The sequence below is a fragment of the Alligator sinensis genome, unplaced genomic scaffold (assembly GCF_000455745.1).
Source record: "Alligator sinensis unplaced genomic scaffold, ASM45574v1 scaffold204_1, whole genome shotgun sequence".
NCBI classification, from domain to species: Eukaryota; Metazoa; Chordata; order Crocodylia; family Alligatoridae; genus Alligator; species Alligator sinensis.
The window spans coordinates 352,920-371,867 of NW_005842363.1; the positions used below are offsets into that span (position 1 = coordinate 352,920).

Consider the following 18,948-nt stretch of genomic DNA (forward strand, 5'->3'; position numbering starts at 1 on the left):
TCATCCTAAAATAAATATATAAATAAAAGCAAAAGTTGAATGTATCAGTGATGCTTCCTGTATCAGGAGCTATAATAAATAGGTGTACTTCAAGGCTAGTAAATGAAAACAGGTATATGTTATTCAGAAATTGTTAGGCATTCATCTGCCTCATTCTGACTGAGAATTGTAAGCTCTCTCCCCCCTCCCACCACTTCCCACCCATGCTGGCTAGGCAGTAATTCTTCCTTTTAGTTTCTTTTTATCAAAGATATGAATAATGTATGCTTCGTATAAGGAAAAGTGGGAGTCAAGAGGAGTCATAAGCAAGGACTTGGAAGTAGTCAAAAAGAAAAGAAATGCACTAGCCAGTGACAACATAGGGCTTAATAGTATAGACTGGGAAAATGTAACATAAGTTAACCATGCTTCCACTGCCAGCAAGACTTATATGTTTCCATGACAGCGTTTCAGTTCCATCCATAGCCTTTCTATAACATACATAATACACCCGACAGATGGAGCTTAACTCCTCCAATCAGGTTTGCTATAGGTCAATATGTTTTCAGCTAACATTGTATTGTTACTATTAATGTACACAGTGTTATGGCTGAGTAACAATAAGGACTAAGCTTACAATCATAGAAGTTAGAAAAAATTAGACTATAGAATGAAACTCCCACCCCCACAGCCTGTTACACCTAGGTATGGCTGATATCCAAATCAACTGAGTAACATTGAAGACTGATCTTTATTTGCTTCAATACATGGATTCAACTGGATGAGTTTAATAGAAAAAGCAGGAAACCTGCCACTTTTTTCATTTGGGCTTCTTTGAACTATCTTCTTTTAAAAAAAAAAAGGGTTGTGCTTTGCTATGATGAATGGTCAGTATTTCTGATATGTGGTTTTTATTGTTCTTATTTGGAAATGTATTTTTTTTAAAAAACAGGTCATATTCTAATGGATAAAAACTGAGGCTTGCAATTTATAACAGTATTTTGTCTTTAATTGTATGTATTTAAAAATGACCCTTCCCTGATTCTGGTGAGAGAGAGAAAAAGGAGGGGAGAGAAAATTTCAGTTTCCTTTAGCACTTCAGAAGTCCTTCCATTCAACATGCTAGACAATCAGTGTGTTGTTTTGCCAAAAGTAGGGCAGCCTGGTACCTGGGGATAAGGGGTCCACCTGTTCCTCCTGGACAAGAATATTGGATCGTCCCCCTCCTGTAGTCGCTAATGTATATGCACTACTTGTTGTTGTTACTACCTGTGTCTGTTCTGCCATCATGAAGCTGCAGTGTAGCACTGCCACTGTTAAAGAGTTTCATGGGAAGAGCTGCACAAAAGAAGCCAGCTGCAGTGCACAACGAGATTTATTTGTCCTACAAAACCCTGGAACCATGCTTGGAGACCAGCTACTTCATCCATATCTATTAACTGTTGCATAAAAATAGACGTCTTTCACTTACAGAGCACTTCTGTAACAGCGGCTACAATAAACGTACTTCTCAATTATTACATTCACCTGTTCTGATGCTTGTTTTCCAGTTTTCTTTCTCCTTAGCCGTTTTAAATGCAATTAAAAGCTGGTTACAGAAACTCACTAATATTTTGGGAGCCCCAAACCATACACAGGACTTTACCTATATGAATGAAGAGGAGGAAACCATGATGTTCCTCTTCTCTCCCATGGCCAAATCTGGTTACTGTGCTGGTGTAATTCCCTATTGACTTGTATGCGAGGTTCTGCAGCCACTGTTTCATTTTTATTATTTCTTTTGGTTATCACTTCTTTTGGCCAACAAGATAAGCCATAGGCTGAAATCTAAGCACTACACTTTATTAGACCTATAGTTTTCTGGGCTTCAGGACTAAAAAAATAAATAAAACTTGCATTTCTAATAGCGCCTTTCAAAGTATTTTCAAATTTCAGCATGAATGAATTCCTCCTGGAAATGTTTGTGGAAAGCAAACGGTTCTTGCCTCTGGCAATCTTCCTAAGTGCTCAGTTGTACCTTTGTAGGTCCTAAAATGGAGAAGGTACAAATCCTAGTGAAAGGGGTCCTTAGAGAGGCAACAATTCTCGCAGATCTTTCCAAAGCAGCATGCCTATTAGTACACCAATTCAGGGACGCAGCATGCTTAGCCAAGCCTGCTAACCAGCATGAACAGAGAAGCATGGCCCCAACACCTCATCTTCTCTTTTTGCAATTCATAGTAGGAGGAATTGTAATTAATATAATTATGCCCAATAGATGCAGAGGATTTTAGGGAACAGAGGTAAGAAGTTCATGTTCCTTTACCCAGGAACATGGCAGCCAAATACAGCCTTACCTTAACTGCATAAAAAGAGTGAGTCCGTGAATGAAAATGTGTGTGGTTTAACTGAGGGTGCTTCTGTTGTTGCCCAGTTGAGAAGAGTAGCTAACACTGCTCACAGAAGCAGAGGTTTCTGTTCTAGCCAAACCACCAGATGTATAATGATCTGATTACTTTGAATAGGCTCAGCAAAAATGGGGAACCAGAACCGTCACTGTATCATGTCATGTCAGATGTTCTCTAGAACAGTGGGTATGATGATGGAATGGGAAACATGGAAGGGAAGTTTCACGTATTAGATTACCTCTGATTCCATTGAGTGTAATGGCAACACCCCAAATGAAACTGACAGGTGTTTTACCATTGATCATAATAATCAGGTACAGACATTAAACTTTATTGGTATAAGTGATCAGAAACCATCAACACCTGTAACAAACAGAAGTTTGGTGCACACAGACTGGTTTAAAAATGGTGGAGCCCAGTTTAAGAGTTGCCACCACCCCCAACCCCCATACCCTCCCACAGATGTCTGTTCTGTTCACTACTGATCTAAACCATGCTGCTTACAGAAAACCACATAAATTAGCTTGATTCCACCTGGGGCTTTTTGAATGTCTGAGGTGCATAGCCTGAACAGAATGCTAGCCTAAAGCAGCTATCCTGCTTTGGGACTCTGAGTTAGCTAACCCTCAGTTACCAAGTATGAAGACATTTCACATGGAGAAATGCAGCATCTGAAGTAGAGGCATTTCCCTGTGCCATAAAGTATATTGTGTTCCTGATCAATCATCGGTCTCCACCTGATTTTATGTCTTCAAAATTGTGTGAGTACATGTTACTACTCATTCTGACTTTTCATGTAGGCTTTTCATTTTTCCCTCCTCCTCAGATCGAATTGCACAGAATATCATTAAGTCCCATTTGGAGACATGTCAATATACAGTGGAAGAACTACACCAGCTAGCGTGGCAGACCCACACATACGAAGAAATTAAAGTTTATCAGAGCAAGGTACAATCCCATTAACATTTCTTCTCTTGCTTCAGTTTTATAGAGATTTAGTGCAGCATGTCTGGTAAGGACTTGCTTATCAATGCCCACTAAGGGTCCACACCCTTGGAGTGGGAAAGAGCAATTTGATATTAGAGGAATTTGGCAACTAAAACCTTAGTGTGATCAGGGCCATTGCAAGGTCATAAAATGAGTTTTCCCTAACTAATCTGTGGATTAATCATTTCTCCAAAAGAGAAGGCTTGAATCCTATATGTTGGAAATTTTTTTAGAGAAGATAGTTTTGTTTTAATGTGTTATTTGCATATAAAATGTGTTCAGAAAATGTCTTTCACTAGCAGCCCTTCAAATACAACTTAGTCCATAAAAATCATTTTCATCCATAGTAATGATTCTGCAGTCAGAATATAGCTGACAATTTAGTTTATCATGTACAAGACAAAACAGAGGCCAGTTTGATTTGTTGACATCTGTGGCTCTGCAATTCCAACAGAAATGAACTTACTGTAGCCAGTAAAATAAGCCCAAGTGAATGAAAGGCACAGCAGAAAAACTCACAGAAGAGTAATATGGGTGCTGACAGATGTGACAGTGGTGCTGACAGATATGACAGTTGGTTACACAATTGGCCACTGAAAAGGATTCTACATCCATGCACTGACAGAAGTGCATGGCTGCAGAACACTTTAAAAATGCCCAATTGTGCAGGAGCACCTTCATTAACATCTGCCAGTGCGGCCAGGAGCTCTGCTTCCATACTGGTGTCAGAATGGGAGGGTGGGGAGTGAGTGGAGGGAGCTCATTCTGGGGGTTGCCCAGTTGGTGCTGGAGAGTGGGGCAGGTGGACTGGAGTCCCCCACCTCCAGCATCAGCTAGGCAACCCCTAGAATGAGCCCCCTCCTCCCCCCGCCCCCATTCCAGCAACAGTACTAGAGCTTGGAGGGAGGAAAGGTGGGGCTAGGGGAGAGTGGGCAGCTGCTCTAAACTGCAGTTCATCTCCCAGTCCCCAGGACCCATCAGTGAACATTTGTCGGGTCCTAGGGATAGCTGTAACTCATGGCACTTCCTATAAAGTGCCATGAGTTACAACGGGGAGCTTCACGTCTGTCAGTCCCCTATGTTTTCCCAGAGATTCCGCTAACTGTGTGCAGTTATTGTTCAACTGTAATCACACTTTAATTATTTTGAGAAGTTTATTAAACTTACCAGAATTTTTTGGCAGGTAACTCAGTAGCATTATTTCTCTGCTGCTAGAAATATATTTGCATATTTAAATTCCTTAATCATCACTAGCTTTATACACCCACGCACACTCACACACATATGTGTGTATGTATATTCCACAAAAACACCTCCACTAAAAGAACATTTTAGCATTTCAAAATCAGACTCTCAGAAGTCAGGTAACACCAGAGATAAGACCAGATGCATTACAGAAACAGTTTTATAATGGGAAGTGTCATTCAACCTTAATAATAGGAGCTACTTCCAGCTTTGCCTATAAGAAAATATAAACAGCCCATTTTGTGTGAGACAACATTATGTTCTTTAGCCTCTGAAGAGTCTACTTGCTCATTGCTTTCCTTTTTAATGCATATTTTCCCTGGAAGACAAGAGAAGCACTGTGGCAGCAGTGTGCCATTCAGATCACTCATGCTATTCAGTATGTGGTGGAGTTTGCAAAGCGGATAACAGGCTTCATGGAGCTCTGTCAAAATGATCAAATTCTACTCCTTAAGTCAGGTAAGTGGAGGTCAGTGGCTGGAGATTTAGTTTAAAACATGCCAAATTAGAAATGTGTGTCAATGCTTGTTTTGAACATCATTTTCCCTTTAAATAAACTTCACTTCTCTCTATCCCATCCAGCCCTCCTCAACTGTTTAATGCCTACATGACTTTTTGTGCCGGTATGATATTCTCATCCCCTGTTCTCCAAAGCCAATTGTGATTAGTGTTTGTAGAAAAATGTACTACTAATTGCAGAAGCTGCAATGCCTAACTTGAGGTGCAGTACAAGGAATTAGTCAATTGTGTTGGCTAAATCTGCATGCTACTGCCCCTTAAAAATCACCACTTGTCTTTAGTGGATTTAGCCTGGAGCAAATCCAGGCTAAATAGGCCCTGCTTCTGTGGTCATTTCTAATCATTTTAATGAGGCTATAGCAGTACCCTCCAGCCAGTGCTCAGAAGGAGGAATCCCTGCTGGCACCGGTTACTATTGGAATGAGAGGCTGGATGGTGACAGAACGTAATGACACAGTTGTTCTGTGTATGTGTGTGCGCACATGTGCATGGGGGCAGGGGAGTTTTTCCATCATGGCAACCAGTGATTGTCTCTCCCTCTTTTAGAATAATCATTCGCTGATGCACTCTGACGACATTTAGTTGTTAGGGATTCTGATTAAATTTACCGTGACCCTGCAATAATTTAATTTAATTCAATGGGACAAGGCAGTACTGGTAATTAAGTGCATTACCCTGTCATGCCAGCATTCTGCTTCCTGGGCTTGTCAGAGTTTTCTTTGAGCTAGAGGTGCACTTCATGTGGTCCAAGAAAAAATTGTATGGCCATTCTGGAAAGCTATGTTCTTTCATCCTCCTTACTAGGAAGGATGTGACTTCTTTATCAAACTAAGATCATGGAGCCAGGGTGAAGTAGAGAAAACCAACAGGATCCATGTCCCCACTTTTTTTCCCTGTGGGAAATAGTAGGAAAGTGTGAGAAATAGGGGAAATCTCTATTTTTCACCCTTTGTTAACTTTTTCAGTTACATGAGGGAAATGCCAGGGGGTGCACGTTTCATTTTTAAAAAGTAGAATTTTCAGTTTTATATTAACTTACTGTCAGAAGAGTTTTCAAATAGCAAAAGATGTGAAATTGTAAATAAATGTGGGGGATTTGTAAATTTGCAATTTGTCCATAATTTTTATGGAAAATCCCCTAACATTTCTGTTTTTGAAAACAAAATCATAGTTTCAATTTTAACCATTTGAATCTGACACTTCCAAAGGTTAGAAGCATTGAAAAGTGGTTGGAGAATATTGAATGGAAGTGTAGTTTCCAGTGGAAAAAACTATACATCAAAAGATGTTTGACCAGTGTTAAAGTTGCAATTATTGTCACCCTGGCAACCTGCATTGTTTCAATCAAGAGTAGAAGCCTACATTATCAGGATGTGGGGTTGACTGTGAATTGTTATATTCTCTGGTCAAGCTAGAGAGATTGGGTGGTTAGCTTTCTCCAAAAGCCAGAGGAAATACATTAGTTGTGCCTGAAATCATTTTTAATTCTTGTTTACCAGGAGATTTTTTTTTTAGATATAGCAACTTTTACTTCAAAAAATGCCTTGAGATGCCTAAGTATCTTTCTGTGAAGTATTTTTTGTGCGAATGCTTTGTGTGAATCATGTTCTTTCTGATGTCCAACAGGCTGCTTGGAAGTGGTTTTGGTGAGAATGTGCCGTGCCTTCAACCCACTCAACAACACCGTTCTGTTTGAAGGAAAGTATGGAGGAATGCAAATGTTCAAAGCCTTGGGTAGGTTTGCTTTTTTATTTCCATATAGTCTAACAAATGCTAGAGTGAGCTATAGATTTGCCTTTCTACATGTAACAATACCCCAACAACACTCTTTAGTAAATTTGAGCATGACCAATGACCACTCAGCATCAGCACTTGAGCTAAAGTAACTCCATTAGCTGCTAGTGGTGATACAATGTTTTTATTCCAGTGGAAAGAGCACTGTGGAAAAGCAAGATGCTTCCCACAATGCCATATAGTGATTGAATAAAATATGAATAAAGACTCTGAAATTTAGTTCTTAGAGATTTTTATCCCAAACTCAATTTGTGCTTGATGTTGTGATGTACGAAAGTGTTCACTTAACCAAAGCACTTTCTCTCCCCCACATGTACCCACACTTTTACTTGGCATCATAGCAAACAGATTTGCAAACTAGCTTAAGAGCTGATACATTTCTAGTATTGACTTTGTCCTCTGTGGTCTATAGGTTCTGATGATCTGGTGAATGAAGCATTTGACTTTGCAAAGAATTTATGTTCCTTACAGCTGACTGAAGAGGAGATTGCCTTGTTTTCATCTGCTGTTCTGATATCACCAGGTAATTTGTTTTCTCCAAATACTTTAATGAATCTTCTTTTTTACTGCCTCCTTGTTCACATTTTTTGCCTATATAAACAGCTGTGGTTCCTACCTAAACTGGCACACTAAGTAATTGAAGAATGTCTTGATCATTCTCATTTACCCTAAAGCTTTCTTCAGTACTTACACTGACAGTAGTTAGACCTACTGGAAATAGACTTGAATTAAAATATGGCTACAGCAGCCCAAAGAGCCACAGCTAGGCAGATTGTATGGCCTACCAGGTATGCAGAACTATTCTAGCCAGCTGTTCAGTACTTAAACTAAAAAATAAGTGGCTGGGTGTGAGCCAAGAATTGTCTCATCAGCACTCACAACATTGCCATAAGATGAAAGTGTAAATGCAGGAACATGAAAAAGAGATTAAGGGCCAGAATGTATATCCTGTAATAGGCAAAGGAAGTATGGAGTATGGTGGAGAACAATGTTCCCTCAGGTGGAGCTTGAGGAAAGACTGTTCCTAATGGATACATGTTCTCCGTAGGATTTCCAAGCAGTACAAGGGCTCAGCTTTCCTCTAACCACTTTAAGATAGAAGGAACCTAAGGAATGAGCTGTGCCTTTTAGAGAGTGTAGGAACTGCAGTTGTAACTAGCTCTTTCTGGAGGATGGGAGCAGGATGGCCAAGGGACTGCTTTGGGCTACCCACCTGCATCCAGGACACAATACGAGATGCTCATTTGATGAGAATTTGCTCATTGGTACACAAAACGACACATAACATCTCCCCAAGCATGTGTGTTTAAATAAACACTGCCTGCATGAATGTTCATGGCAAAGCAGATTAAAGGTTTTAAACATGGGGGGTTGGATCAGAGCACAAGCTGGATTTTTAAGACATGTTCACACATTAGTGGAGGAATTATAAAAAGTGCCTAAGGGAGTTATACACCTAATTCTCAATAAACGTTAATGGATATTGGGTGTCTAACTTCTTCATGGGTGTAGTTCTTGGTAGCTGTGTTGGTCTGAGATAAAAAGACATACAAAAAACTAGAACTCTTGGTTCCAAAGTGATACCTTTTATTAGACCAACTGGAACTTTATTATTCCAGTTGGTCTAATAAAAGGTATCATTTTGGAATCAAGAGTTCTAATTTTTTGTATAACTTCTTCAGGCCTTTTTTAAAACCCTAGCAATAATCATTTTATTTTTCATCCTGTTCTGCCCCAGACATCTTCTAGGTCATTCTGCCCCTTTTCACATCTCTGGAGGGGATTACTTTTAGATGGAATTAGACTAGCACAGATGGTGTCAACATGCATGGTATCTTCATTAATAACAGCTGCTGCAATGATTCTGGCCTCTGTTATTAGTACAGGAAAGAACATTTGTGTTCTTTGATAGTTTGCATAATGCAGGAAGAGATGATCCAGTGAGTAGCTAATGCTGTTCAGGACCTTTGGCTTCTTAGATAGGTTTGTTTGCTGCAAGGCTGCTCTTCAAAGATGTTTGTCCCATGCTGGAAGGTTTCTCAGTGACAGGACATAACTCAGAGAAGTGAGATCAGCAGCAGACCTCTCCAGCTGAGCTTTGTTTTAGAGTACAAAGCCTACATAACCTGGAGAAAGAAGCTTCAGCGTAGAAAACCCTGGGAGGAAAAAGGCGTCACCTTGCATTGCCTTAAAAATGTTTATGGTGGCACAAAGTGAAAACAAATACATGTCCGTGCTCTTTGTGGCAGAACAATGTGGTCTCAACAAAAGATAGCAATTATTTATGCCACTTTATTTCAGCAGACATCTATTTGCTTTATGGCAGGACAGCATGGATGGCCCAGAGCTGTCTGCACTCTTCAACTGTCCCAGGGCTTGAGGGGCTTGGTTCTGCATGCCCCAGGAATTTCCAAACAGGATTGGGCCCCTCAAGCCTTGTGAGCATCTGTTTGGTTTTCCCTACTTCCAGAGCCACACCACCAGGATCTGTTGGGTTCATCTCTGGAAGAAGGGCAAGTCAGGGGTTCCTACTTCCTGAGATGCACCCCTGGCATTTCCAGAGATTGCCAGGGACATGTCTCTGGAAGCAGAGAACACAATGCCTGCTGTCCCACAATATCAGTGGACAGGGCAACAGGCCACATGTGTTTCACCCAATGAAGCGAGATTAGTTGTGCCAGGACAGCTGATACGCTTCATTTGGCAATGTCTGTCACTAGCCCCTATGATCTGAGATTTAACCTTTCTTTTTCTTTGTCTTCATCAAAGGTCATGTCTTAATCTAATGTCTTAAAACAATTGGCTAAAAATATAGGACCCAATCCAAGGGATATTGAAGCGAATGGGATTTTTTTCATTGCATTCAGTGGGCTTTTGGATCAAGCTAAGACAGAACATTCAGAGAAATCATAACCTTTCAGTTAAATCAGATTTCTGTCCAATATTGTGTCCCAAACAATTGAGGAAGGGACTGAAAATACAGGCTTAGGAAGTGAGATGTGATCACAAAACATACCAGCAACTCTGAGATTATTGTGCCTTCTTTTAGGCCTGATCCAGAGCCAACTGAAATATTGGAAAGACTCATATTGACTTCAGGAAGGACTTCAGTCCTTCAGAAAGGATTTTGATAGAGCCTTTTATAAGATGTGTTTAGCTGTAGGTAGGCAGTTCAAGGATATCAAAATATTGATTCCACCATATGGTCTTCTAAACACCATTTTAGTTTAGAAATTACCAAAAGCTTTTACTTGCTGCTAGTACTTGCTGTTGACTGCGAATCTCTTACTCTTTTCTGCTTTCTGTAAAATGTTTGTGGATGTATTTAGTGGCTAAGAAAGTGAATGATTCAGCACTGGCTTTGAGCCAACTGCACTGCAGGCAAGTGTTGTGAAAGCTTCCCCGTTAACTCTATTAATGCGTTTTAGTCCTGATACAGTACACCAGAGATGCACCTCTTTTGAACAGAAACTATTTCCACCATGCTTTATATAGTTGTGTCCTACAGATAAGCAGGAGCAGCTACCAAATTCTCATGTTCAGTATAATCAAATCTAAGTGAAGGTCTAGTTACTCTAATAAAACACAGTTCCACCTTTCATTTCTAGGGTGGCTTCTTCCTATAGACAGACAAAAAGGCACTTTTAAGCTATTATTTTCCTTCTTCCTGTATCAGGAAACATATGCAAAAAGCAAGTGATATGTGCCAAGCACTTCATTCTATAATTGGAAGCACAAGGGTGAGATAAAAGACTGATGGGTTGAAACAGCATATGTGCCTTGAAAAACAATTTATCTGTTATGAGTAGGGCTGTGCCAATATTCAATTTTTCAGTTTAGCTACTGAACTGAAAAATTAAAAAAAAACAAACAACCCACATAAGATTGAACTGAATTTAAAGTGTGTGGGTTTTTTTTCCTCCCGGATGAAATGGAAAACTCGAAAATCTCATTCCATTCATCACGAAATGATTCATTTGACCTGATGCAACATGTTTTATTTTGTTCACATATTTAAAACAAAAATACCCTAAAAGAATTAAGATCAAGATCCATAAGACTCCTGGATAAGCATTTGCTCTCTATTTTCTAACCTATAGCTCAGGGGTTAGTATGCCCACAATGTATGTATGAAAGCCAGGTCTAATTCCCTCTTCTGATTGGTTTTGCATCCACATTGCCCTCCCCTCTTTGCATCCCCAAGAGACTGGGTTAGTATTCTCACAATGATGCACTCAGTCTTTCCTGTTAATAGTCCTTCGTGTTGTATAAATAACTGAACTCTCACTGACACTGGATCTGGGCCTCCAGTCTCTGAGTGCCCTAACTACCAAGCTAGAGAGGCATTCTCATGCTCTCTGTCTCAGTGACTCAAAGTGAAACATGATGCAACTTATCACAATGGAGGCCATCTTCAAATATTCTAGTGCTTAAGGCTAGGTGCAGACATTATACTTAATCTGCTTTAAGCATGCAAGAAGTGCTATACAGCCATAACAGAACAGATATTCACGGCACATAAAGCACTTAAAAATGGCAAATCCCATGGGTGTCTGGTGCCTCTCGAGTCAGGGGGCCTCATGTCCTCCCTGACACCAGTCAGCAACCAGGGAGGGGGTCCCTCGGCAGCTGATCCTGCTGGCTGGGGCAGTCCCCAGCAGCCGATCACATGGCCAATTTCACTCACCACAAAAGTAGACACACCGCTTCCAGAACTCCTGTGGCCACTTCCAGAAGCGGCACAGTCACTTTTGCTGGTGGCCCCACTCCTTGGCTGGTGCTTGCAGGGGAGGCACTGGTGCTCCTGCACTGGTGCTCCACTGGCTAAACAGGGAGCGCAGCCGGTCTGGGGATGCACTGGCACTCTTTGGGGGTGCATGTGCACCCCTGTGCACCCCCTACGCATCGCCCCTGGTGGATCCCACTCTAAGTTAACCCTGGGTAGATGTATACTAGCCTAAAGTGCTTTCTGTTAGAGCGCTTTATTGAATGTCTGTGCCAGATCCCATCGAGCATGACCACCACCATCCCAGGAGGCATTGTACGGTGCTGCTTTAGCCTCAAGCAGCACAGTGCTGCTGTAGCTTCATTTGCTGTGCCCGAGTGCTGGGCTGGCCCTACCTCCTCAGCTGTCACTTACCCAAGTCAGTGACAGCTGCTGATCCCAGCCCCATGTGCAGCCTGGCCATGGAGAGGAAGTGGGGGTTCTGTCCCTGAAGCCACTCTGGACCCACAACATGCTGCAATCTGGCTGGGGGGTGCTGTTGGGGAAGGACTCTGGGGTCTCTCTCATGGCAACAGCTAGCAGAGCAGCTCCTCTCCCCAGCCCAGCCCCTGCACCAGCTGGCGAACATGCTGGAACTGCAGCTGGGGAGGGGAGGGGGAAGGGAACCCCATGCTGTGTGGACCCAGCCCAGCTTCTCCCCAACCCACAAGCCAGCAAGCTGTGTGTAGGCCCTCACTGTGGGGGGGCTCCCTTTTCTGCCCCCCACCCCAGCCACAGCAGTGCAGTGAAAAGCTGGAACAGTCCCATGCTGCATGCTTCTGGCTGTAGCTGCCAGGTTGCTCAGGCAGGGGGGTGGGTAGGTGAATGGATCTCGTTGCTATGAGCTCCCCCTTCCTCCCAAGTTTGCTGACTTGGGGCTTTGGTGTGGGGGAGGCAGGCTGGGTCCACATGGCATCGGGGCTCCATTCACCTACTCCCCAGCCCAAGTGATCTAGCAACTTAAGCCAGAAACTCCAGAGTAGGGCTGCTCTGGCTTTTCATTGCACCAGAAACTGCAGCCAAGAGCTGGGGCGGGGGAGAGAAGGAAGCACCTTGTCACAAGGCTTCCCCCAGTAGCTTGCTGGCTCAGGGACTGGGGGGCCAGGGCCACCTGACAGTTCTCAGTGTGGGGAAACAGTGGGCCAGGCTGCCCATCCTGCTTCTACTGGCTGTCACTGTCAAGAGGCTTGGGGTGGGGTGGGATGGGGGGGAAGGGAGCCCCTTCCACCACTGGGACCCATCCTGGCCCCCCAAAAAGCCCCAGCTAGGAAAATGTGGGTGGCCCTGATGGTGGGGGGAGTGCTTCCTTTCCCCCCACCAAGCCTCCTGACAGTAACAACGCTGCCCAGCCCCATGTTTCATTGCACCAGGAACTGGCTACTGCTCCTGGCTGTGTTATTCTCAAAAGCCCAAGGAGTTAAAATTGTAGAAGATTACAGCTTGTTTTCAGAGAGCAGTACATTACCTACCAGTCTGCTGTTCCGCCCTGTAATCCCCAGGCCAATGTAACAACTCAGACATAACACTCTTAAAAATATCCACACATCTTCGCCCTTTACATGTAACATATCCCCATGTAATACTAACATTGGAAGTTTAGTTCAACCCATTGTTAAAGCACACCTTAACAGGTCTCTATTAGTCTTTGTATTGGCTTTTTAACTCTAAGTGATTTTCTCAGGTTCTCTGTATTACCAGTCCTTATTGGTTCAGTTCATGTGTGGTTTCCTTGTTCAGATGTCTCGACTTCTGTGTCATTTTCAGTCTCCTCTGTCATTTCTTGTTGCTTTGTTGTTAGTTTTGTTTCTTTTGGTGAATCTCATGCTGCTGCTTCCTTTCTCACCTTCACAAGCTTCAAGTGTTATCTGTTCCTTCTCAATACCTGTCCTTCCAATGTGACTACTTTATAGGATCTGAGCGCTACTTGATGGGAAACTAGTGCTTTTTGTTTCCACATTCATCCATCTGAAACAAGCACCATATCTTTGTTGTGCAGCTATGCTAACTCCCTCGAACCCCTGTCATAGTACCATTTTTGTTTGAGTTTGTTGACTTTTTTTAATGTTTTCATGTTTTGCTTTTCATTCTGATGAGTACCATGCACAAAATTTGGCAGCCTAGGTTTAAGTTTCCTGTTAAACTGCATTTCTGCTAGGGACAATCCGTTTCATGGGTGTTGCCCTGTAATTTAAGAGTGACACATCAGTGTGTGCTTTTTTCAACAATCTGTTGAAACATCTGTAGCTTTTTTCAACAATTTCTTCACTGTTTGTACATTTCCCACCAGACTATTGGATTGTAGGTATTTAGGACTTGAAGTGTTGTGACGGAATCCATATTTGTTTGCAAACTCTTTAAAATCAAGACAGTTGAATTGAATTAAGGTCCGTTGTCTTCACAATTTGTAGAATCCCATGTCTAGCAAAATTTGATTTGATGTGAATTGTGACATGGTTTGCTGTTGTGCTTTTAAGCAATGCAATTTCATGATAGTGAGAATAATAATCCAGCACTAATACATAATTTTTTCCTGCATGCATAACTAAGTCAATGCCCACTTGGTATTGTGGAGCTACAGGCTCCTCCATGACCATGATGTCTCTTTTCTTTGCATTGATCTGTACTTTAGGCATGCTGTACAAGCCTTTACAGCATCTTCTGTCATTATTTATGTTGGGCCAGTAAAGAGCACCCCTTGCTCTCCTTTTGCATTTTTCAATGCCTAGATGCCCCTCATGTATTCTGTTTAACATATCTTTTAATATGCACTGCTGGAACAAGTTGTGAGCCTTTGAACAAAATGCCATCCAGTACTGACAGTTCTTTCCTGAACTGAGAGTAGGGGCTAGGTATGTTTTCCAGACCAACCAACACAAATATCTGTTATCACTTTTGAGCAGTAGCTTCTAAAATTAGTGCCCAAATTTTATCTGTGACAGGAATCACTCTTTTAATTAGATTAATATGTACTATATCCAAGTCAGGAATTGTGTCATTTTCCATTGTGTCATATGATCTGGACAACCTATCCGCAATAAGTAGATGTTTTCCTGGCATGTATTGTGTGTATAGATTATACATTTGCAGTTGAAAGAAAAGTCTCTGTAATCTGGATGGCATATCTGACAACCCTTTCTTTGCTATAGTTACCAAAGGTTTATGATCGGTTTCAGCTATCACAGACTTCCCATAGATGAACACAGGAACTTTTTTGCAGCCATATACCAGAGCTAAACTTTCTTTCTTAATTTGTGCATATAGACACTCTGACTTAAAGAGTGCCCTAGATGCATATGCTACTGGTCTCTAGTTATCCCCATGTTTTTGAAGCAAAGCTACTCCAATGCCTTCTTTAGGAGCATCTGTTGACAATTTAATGCATCTTTTAGGGTCATAGTATTTTAGTACCAGACCTTTCATTATTTTTTCCTTCAAGTTTTTAAATTCAGCTTCATCTTCATGTTTCCATATCCACTGAGCATTCTTTTGTAGGAGTGATCCAAGGTGTTTGGCCTGCTCTGATACATTACATAGCTATTTCTCTACAAAATTGATCATTTCCAGTAATCTTTGCACTCCTTCCTTATTCGTAGGGGGTTGCATGTTTGTAATGGTTTTAACTCTTGAAGGACCAATTTGCACCCCTTTTTTTGATCCAGAATTTGCATTTTTGTTTGTTTAGTTTCAAACCTGCTCTGTGAGCTCTTTCTAGTGCCTTTCTTAGCCTGAAGTTGTGTTCTTCCATAGTATTTCCCCAAACTAATACCTCATCAATATAAACCATAGTTCCATCAAGATCTTCAAAAATGTGTTGCACCTTTCTGTGAAATACTTCAGGTGCAGAACACAGTCAAAAGGAAGCCTGCAAAAGCAATACCTCCTGAAGGGCGTATTGAAAGTATATAATCCAGGGTTATTCTTTTCTTAGAACTTGCCAAAACCCAGAAGACGCATCCAAAGTGGAGAAATACTTAGCTTCAGCCACATTGCCAAAAACCTCTTCCCTGGTGGGAATGGGAAAATATTCCCTTTTGATGTATCTGTTCATTTGCTTAGGATCAAAATACAATCTCAAGGATCCATTTCTTTTTTCTATTATGACCAGCAAATGAACCCAAGCAGTTGGTTGCTCTACTTTATTTTATTATGTCCATTTTAACTAATCTATCTAATTCCTTTTTCAGTTTCTCCCTTAGTACAAGGGGAACATTTCTTGGACCATGTATGGTGGGAGTGTTGGTTCTCTTAATTCTGTCTTGTACTTGGTTGATATTTTCCCTATACCTTGAAACACATCATAAAGTTCTTCTATATTCTTGCTTTCTAGTCCTTCAATGGCATCCATCCCCTAATCAAACCTAGAGTTTTACACGTTCACAATCCAATAAATGGAAGGATACAGTGAGGGCGCACCTTAACTCACATGCTGGAGAAGAAGCTCCTTCAGCAGAGGAAAAAAAGGCTCTGTCACAGTTTGGCTGCCTGAGATGCTGCTGATGCTACTGTGCTGCTCCTCACTAAGTTATTATTTTACCTATTCTTATTTAAAGTGGTGGACCAAGCTGAGGCTGTAGGGGAGGAGGAGAGGCCTCATTGAGGCACACTACTGTGTCATGTTGAGGCCCCAGCACCAGTGAGGGTACACTTTAACACACACACAATGTCATACATGTCATGAGTTTTGCTTGACAGCAGCTTGAGGTGCAGTGTCTCAGAAACCCCTACACCTATCTCTTTGAAACTTGACAGGCTTCATGCCTTCAGAAGGGGCTACCATCCCTGCTGTTTTCATCCAAATCTGCCTCCGAATGACAAAGTTATAGGCAGTTTTGTGCTTTCCCATTATAGCCTAAAGGCAAAATGTTGAATGAGCATCGAAACAGTAAAAGTTTTGACAAAACGAAACAGAACAGTGCTTTCAAAACAAAACAAAACTTGAAATGAAACACTGTCCGATTGAAATGGTGAAACAGTAGTTGAAACGAAATGGTGCTGTTTCGCACAGCCCTAGTCTCCAAAGTTGCATGTCTGGCTCAGCAGTCTGAGGTCTTTGAAAAACTGCTCTATTGTTTCATATTCTTTCTGTTGTCTCATGTGGAAATTGTACTTTTAAAGGTTTCATTTGGGTATGCAATAGCCTCAAACTGTCTTATTACTGTGCCATAGCTTTTCTGTTCTGCTTCTGAGAACTGTAGACTATTATAAAGAGAAAGAGCTTCTGGGCCTGCTATATTTTAAATAAAATAACTACCTTGACTGGATCTTCCTTCTTGTAGCTCCACTGGCCATCATATATATGGTGGAGCTCTTCTTAAATTTCTTCCAGTTTTCTGCTGCGTTGCTAGACAGCTTTAATGCCTCTGGAATTCTGAGACACTCCATTTTTCTGTCTTTCTTTGCACCCTGCTCCTAGTACCATGTGTTATTCTCAACAGACCAAGGAGTTAAACTTATAGAATGATAAAGCTTGTTTATTCAAAAAGCCATCTTAGCTTACTTGCCTTTTGTTCCCTCCTACAATCCCCCAGCCAATGTAACAACTTATACATAACACTGTTAAAGGTATCCACACACTAGATACTGCTGTGAAGAGGCTTGGGTGAGGGGAAGAGAAACCCCCTCCCCACACCATGGGCCAGCCCATGCCCCAAAAGACCCCAGCTAGCAAATTGTAGGGGGATCCTCATGACAGAGGTGTTCACTTTCCCCCAGCCCCATCCTCTTGACAGCAGCAGCCAGAAGCTACAGAAGACAGCCCAGATTGGCATTTCCCCACCCCAGGAACTAGGACCAGGGGAGAGTGAGCCCCCTCCCCACCACCACAGGGACCTGGTCTGCCCCCCACTAAAGACTCCAGCTAGCAAGCTTTGGGGGGAACCTCATGACTGGGAGGGGTCTCTGTTCCCCCACTCTGCCCCTAGCCAGTGCTGACAGTTGCCAGCTGGTGGGGAGCAGGGCTGGGGAGGCTGCTCTGGCACCTCTTGGGAGGCATGTGGGAGTTCCCTCTGCCTGCTGACTTTGGCTTGTGCAGGAAGACACCAAGCTTCCCACCCCTGACCAAATAGTGCATGTCTATTTAGTTGGAATGTATTCTAACTTATAGTACTTTAAGTAAAGTGCTGTAGTTAGAGCACTTTCTGCTAGGGGCTTTTTGAATGTCTGCTCTTAGCCTACGTGGTTATGCTGAAAGGTGAACATTTTCTGCACAAATCCATTTTCTGCACAATTCAAGCCAGGCATTTGAATTCAGGGGTGTCACCTTTCAGGTAAGTGCCCTGTCTACCAAGATAGGGGGGCATCTTCTGTCTCATTGGGCACATCTACATATGATGCTATGTCGCCGTAGCATCAGTGAACACATACCATGACACTGCAGCTACATCACTGTAGCAATGCACTCTCTTGGTATAGCATGTTGCTATGGCAACATAGCAGCTAAAAATTAGCCATGCACAGTGCACATGGAGTAGTACAGGCTGTTACTGCACCATCATTTAGTACTTCCAAAAGGAAGTACTAAATGATGGCGCAGAAACAAAGGTACCATAGGGACATGCATAGATGCACTCAGTGAATAAGTATTTTATACACAGTGGAACAGCTGCAACAGAAGGAACTGAGGCCCTACTCAAAATACCCTACAGGCAGCATAGGATAGTCCCCTGAAAGTTAGTATTCCTGGTTTATAGTTCCAAGCCAATTCCCCCAACTCGATCATTGCTGGATGTCCACAGAGCACCAGTCCACCTACGGTTAGTTCTGAAATAGTTAAGGAGCTCCTGGAGAAGCTGGATAGGTACAAGTCAGCGGGCCCAGATGACCTCCTCCACGGCTGCTGAAAGAATTGGCCAGTGTCATAGATGAGCCACTGGCACAGCTGTTCGAGCACTCATGGTGCTCTGGGCCAGGTCCCTGAGGACTGGAGAAGGGCCAATGTGGTGCCCATTTTCAAGAAAGGGAGAAGAGATGAGCCGGGTAACTTTAGGCCAGTCAGTCTTACCTCTATTCCTGGGAAAATGCTAGAGAAAATAATCGAAGAACACATTTGTGCAGGCCCAACAGGGGAAACGATGCTGAGGGGAAACCAGCACAGGTTTGTCACAGGTAGATCCTGCCTAACAAACCTTATAGCCTTCTATGACCAGGTCACACACTGCCTGGATGCAGGAGCCGAGGCTGATGTCATCTTCCTGGACTTTAGGAAGGCCTTCGACACAGTTTCGCACCCTATCCTCATTGGGAAGCTAGCAGACTGTGGAGTGGATGCCTACA

The 18,948-nt window shown here is 42.4% G+C and overlaps 1 protein-coding gene across 1 annotated transcript in view; it reads left to right on the plus strand.

The window, feature by feature from the left end:
* Window positions 1-18,948, plus strand: part of RORB (RAR related orphan receptor B) — a 58,749-nt gene that overhangs the window by 35,387 nt on the left and 4,414 nt on the right. The window contains exons 5-8 of the mRNA XM_006029198.1: window positions 3,193-3,314; window positions 4,925-5,057; window positions 6,744-6,851; window positions 7,324-7,434. Coding sequence (XP_006029260.1) covers window positions 3,193-3,314; window positions 4,925-5,057; window positions 6,744-6,851; window positions 7,324-7,434 — 474 coding nt within the window. The remainder of the gene's footprint in view (window positions 1-3,192; window positions 3,315-4,924; window positions 5,058-6,743; window positions 6,852-7,323; window positions 7,435-18,948) is intronic.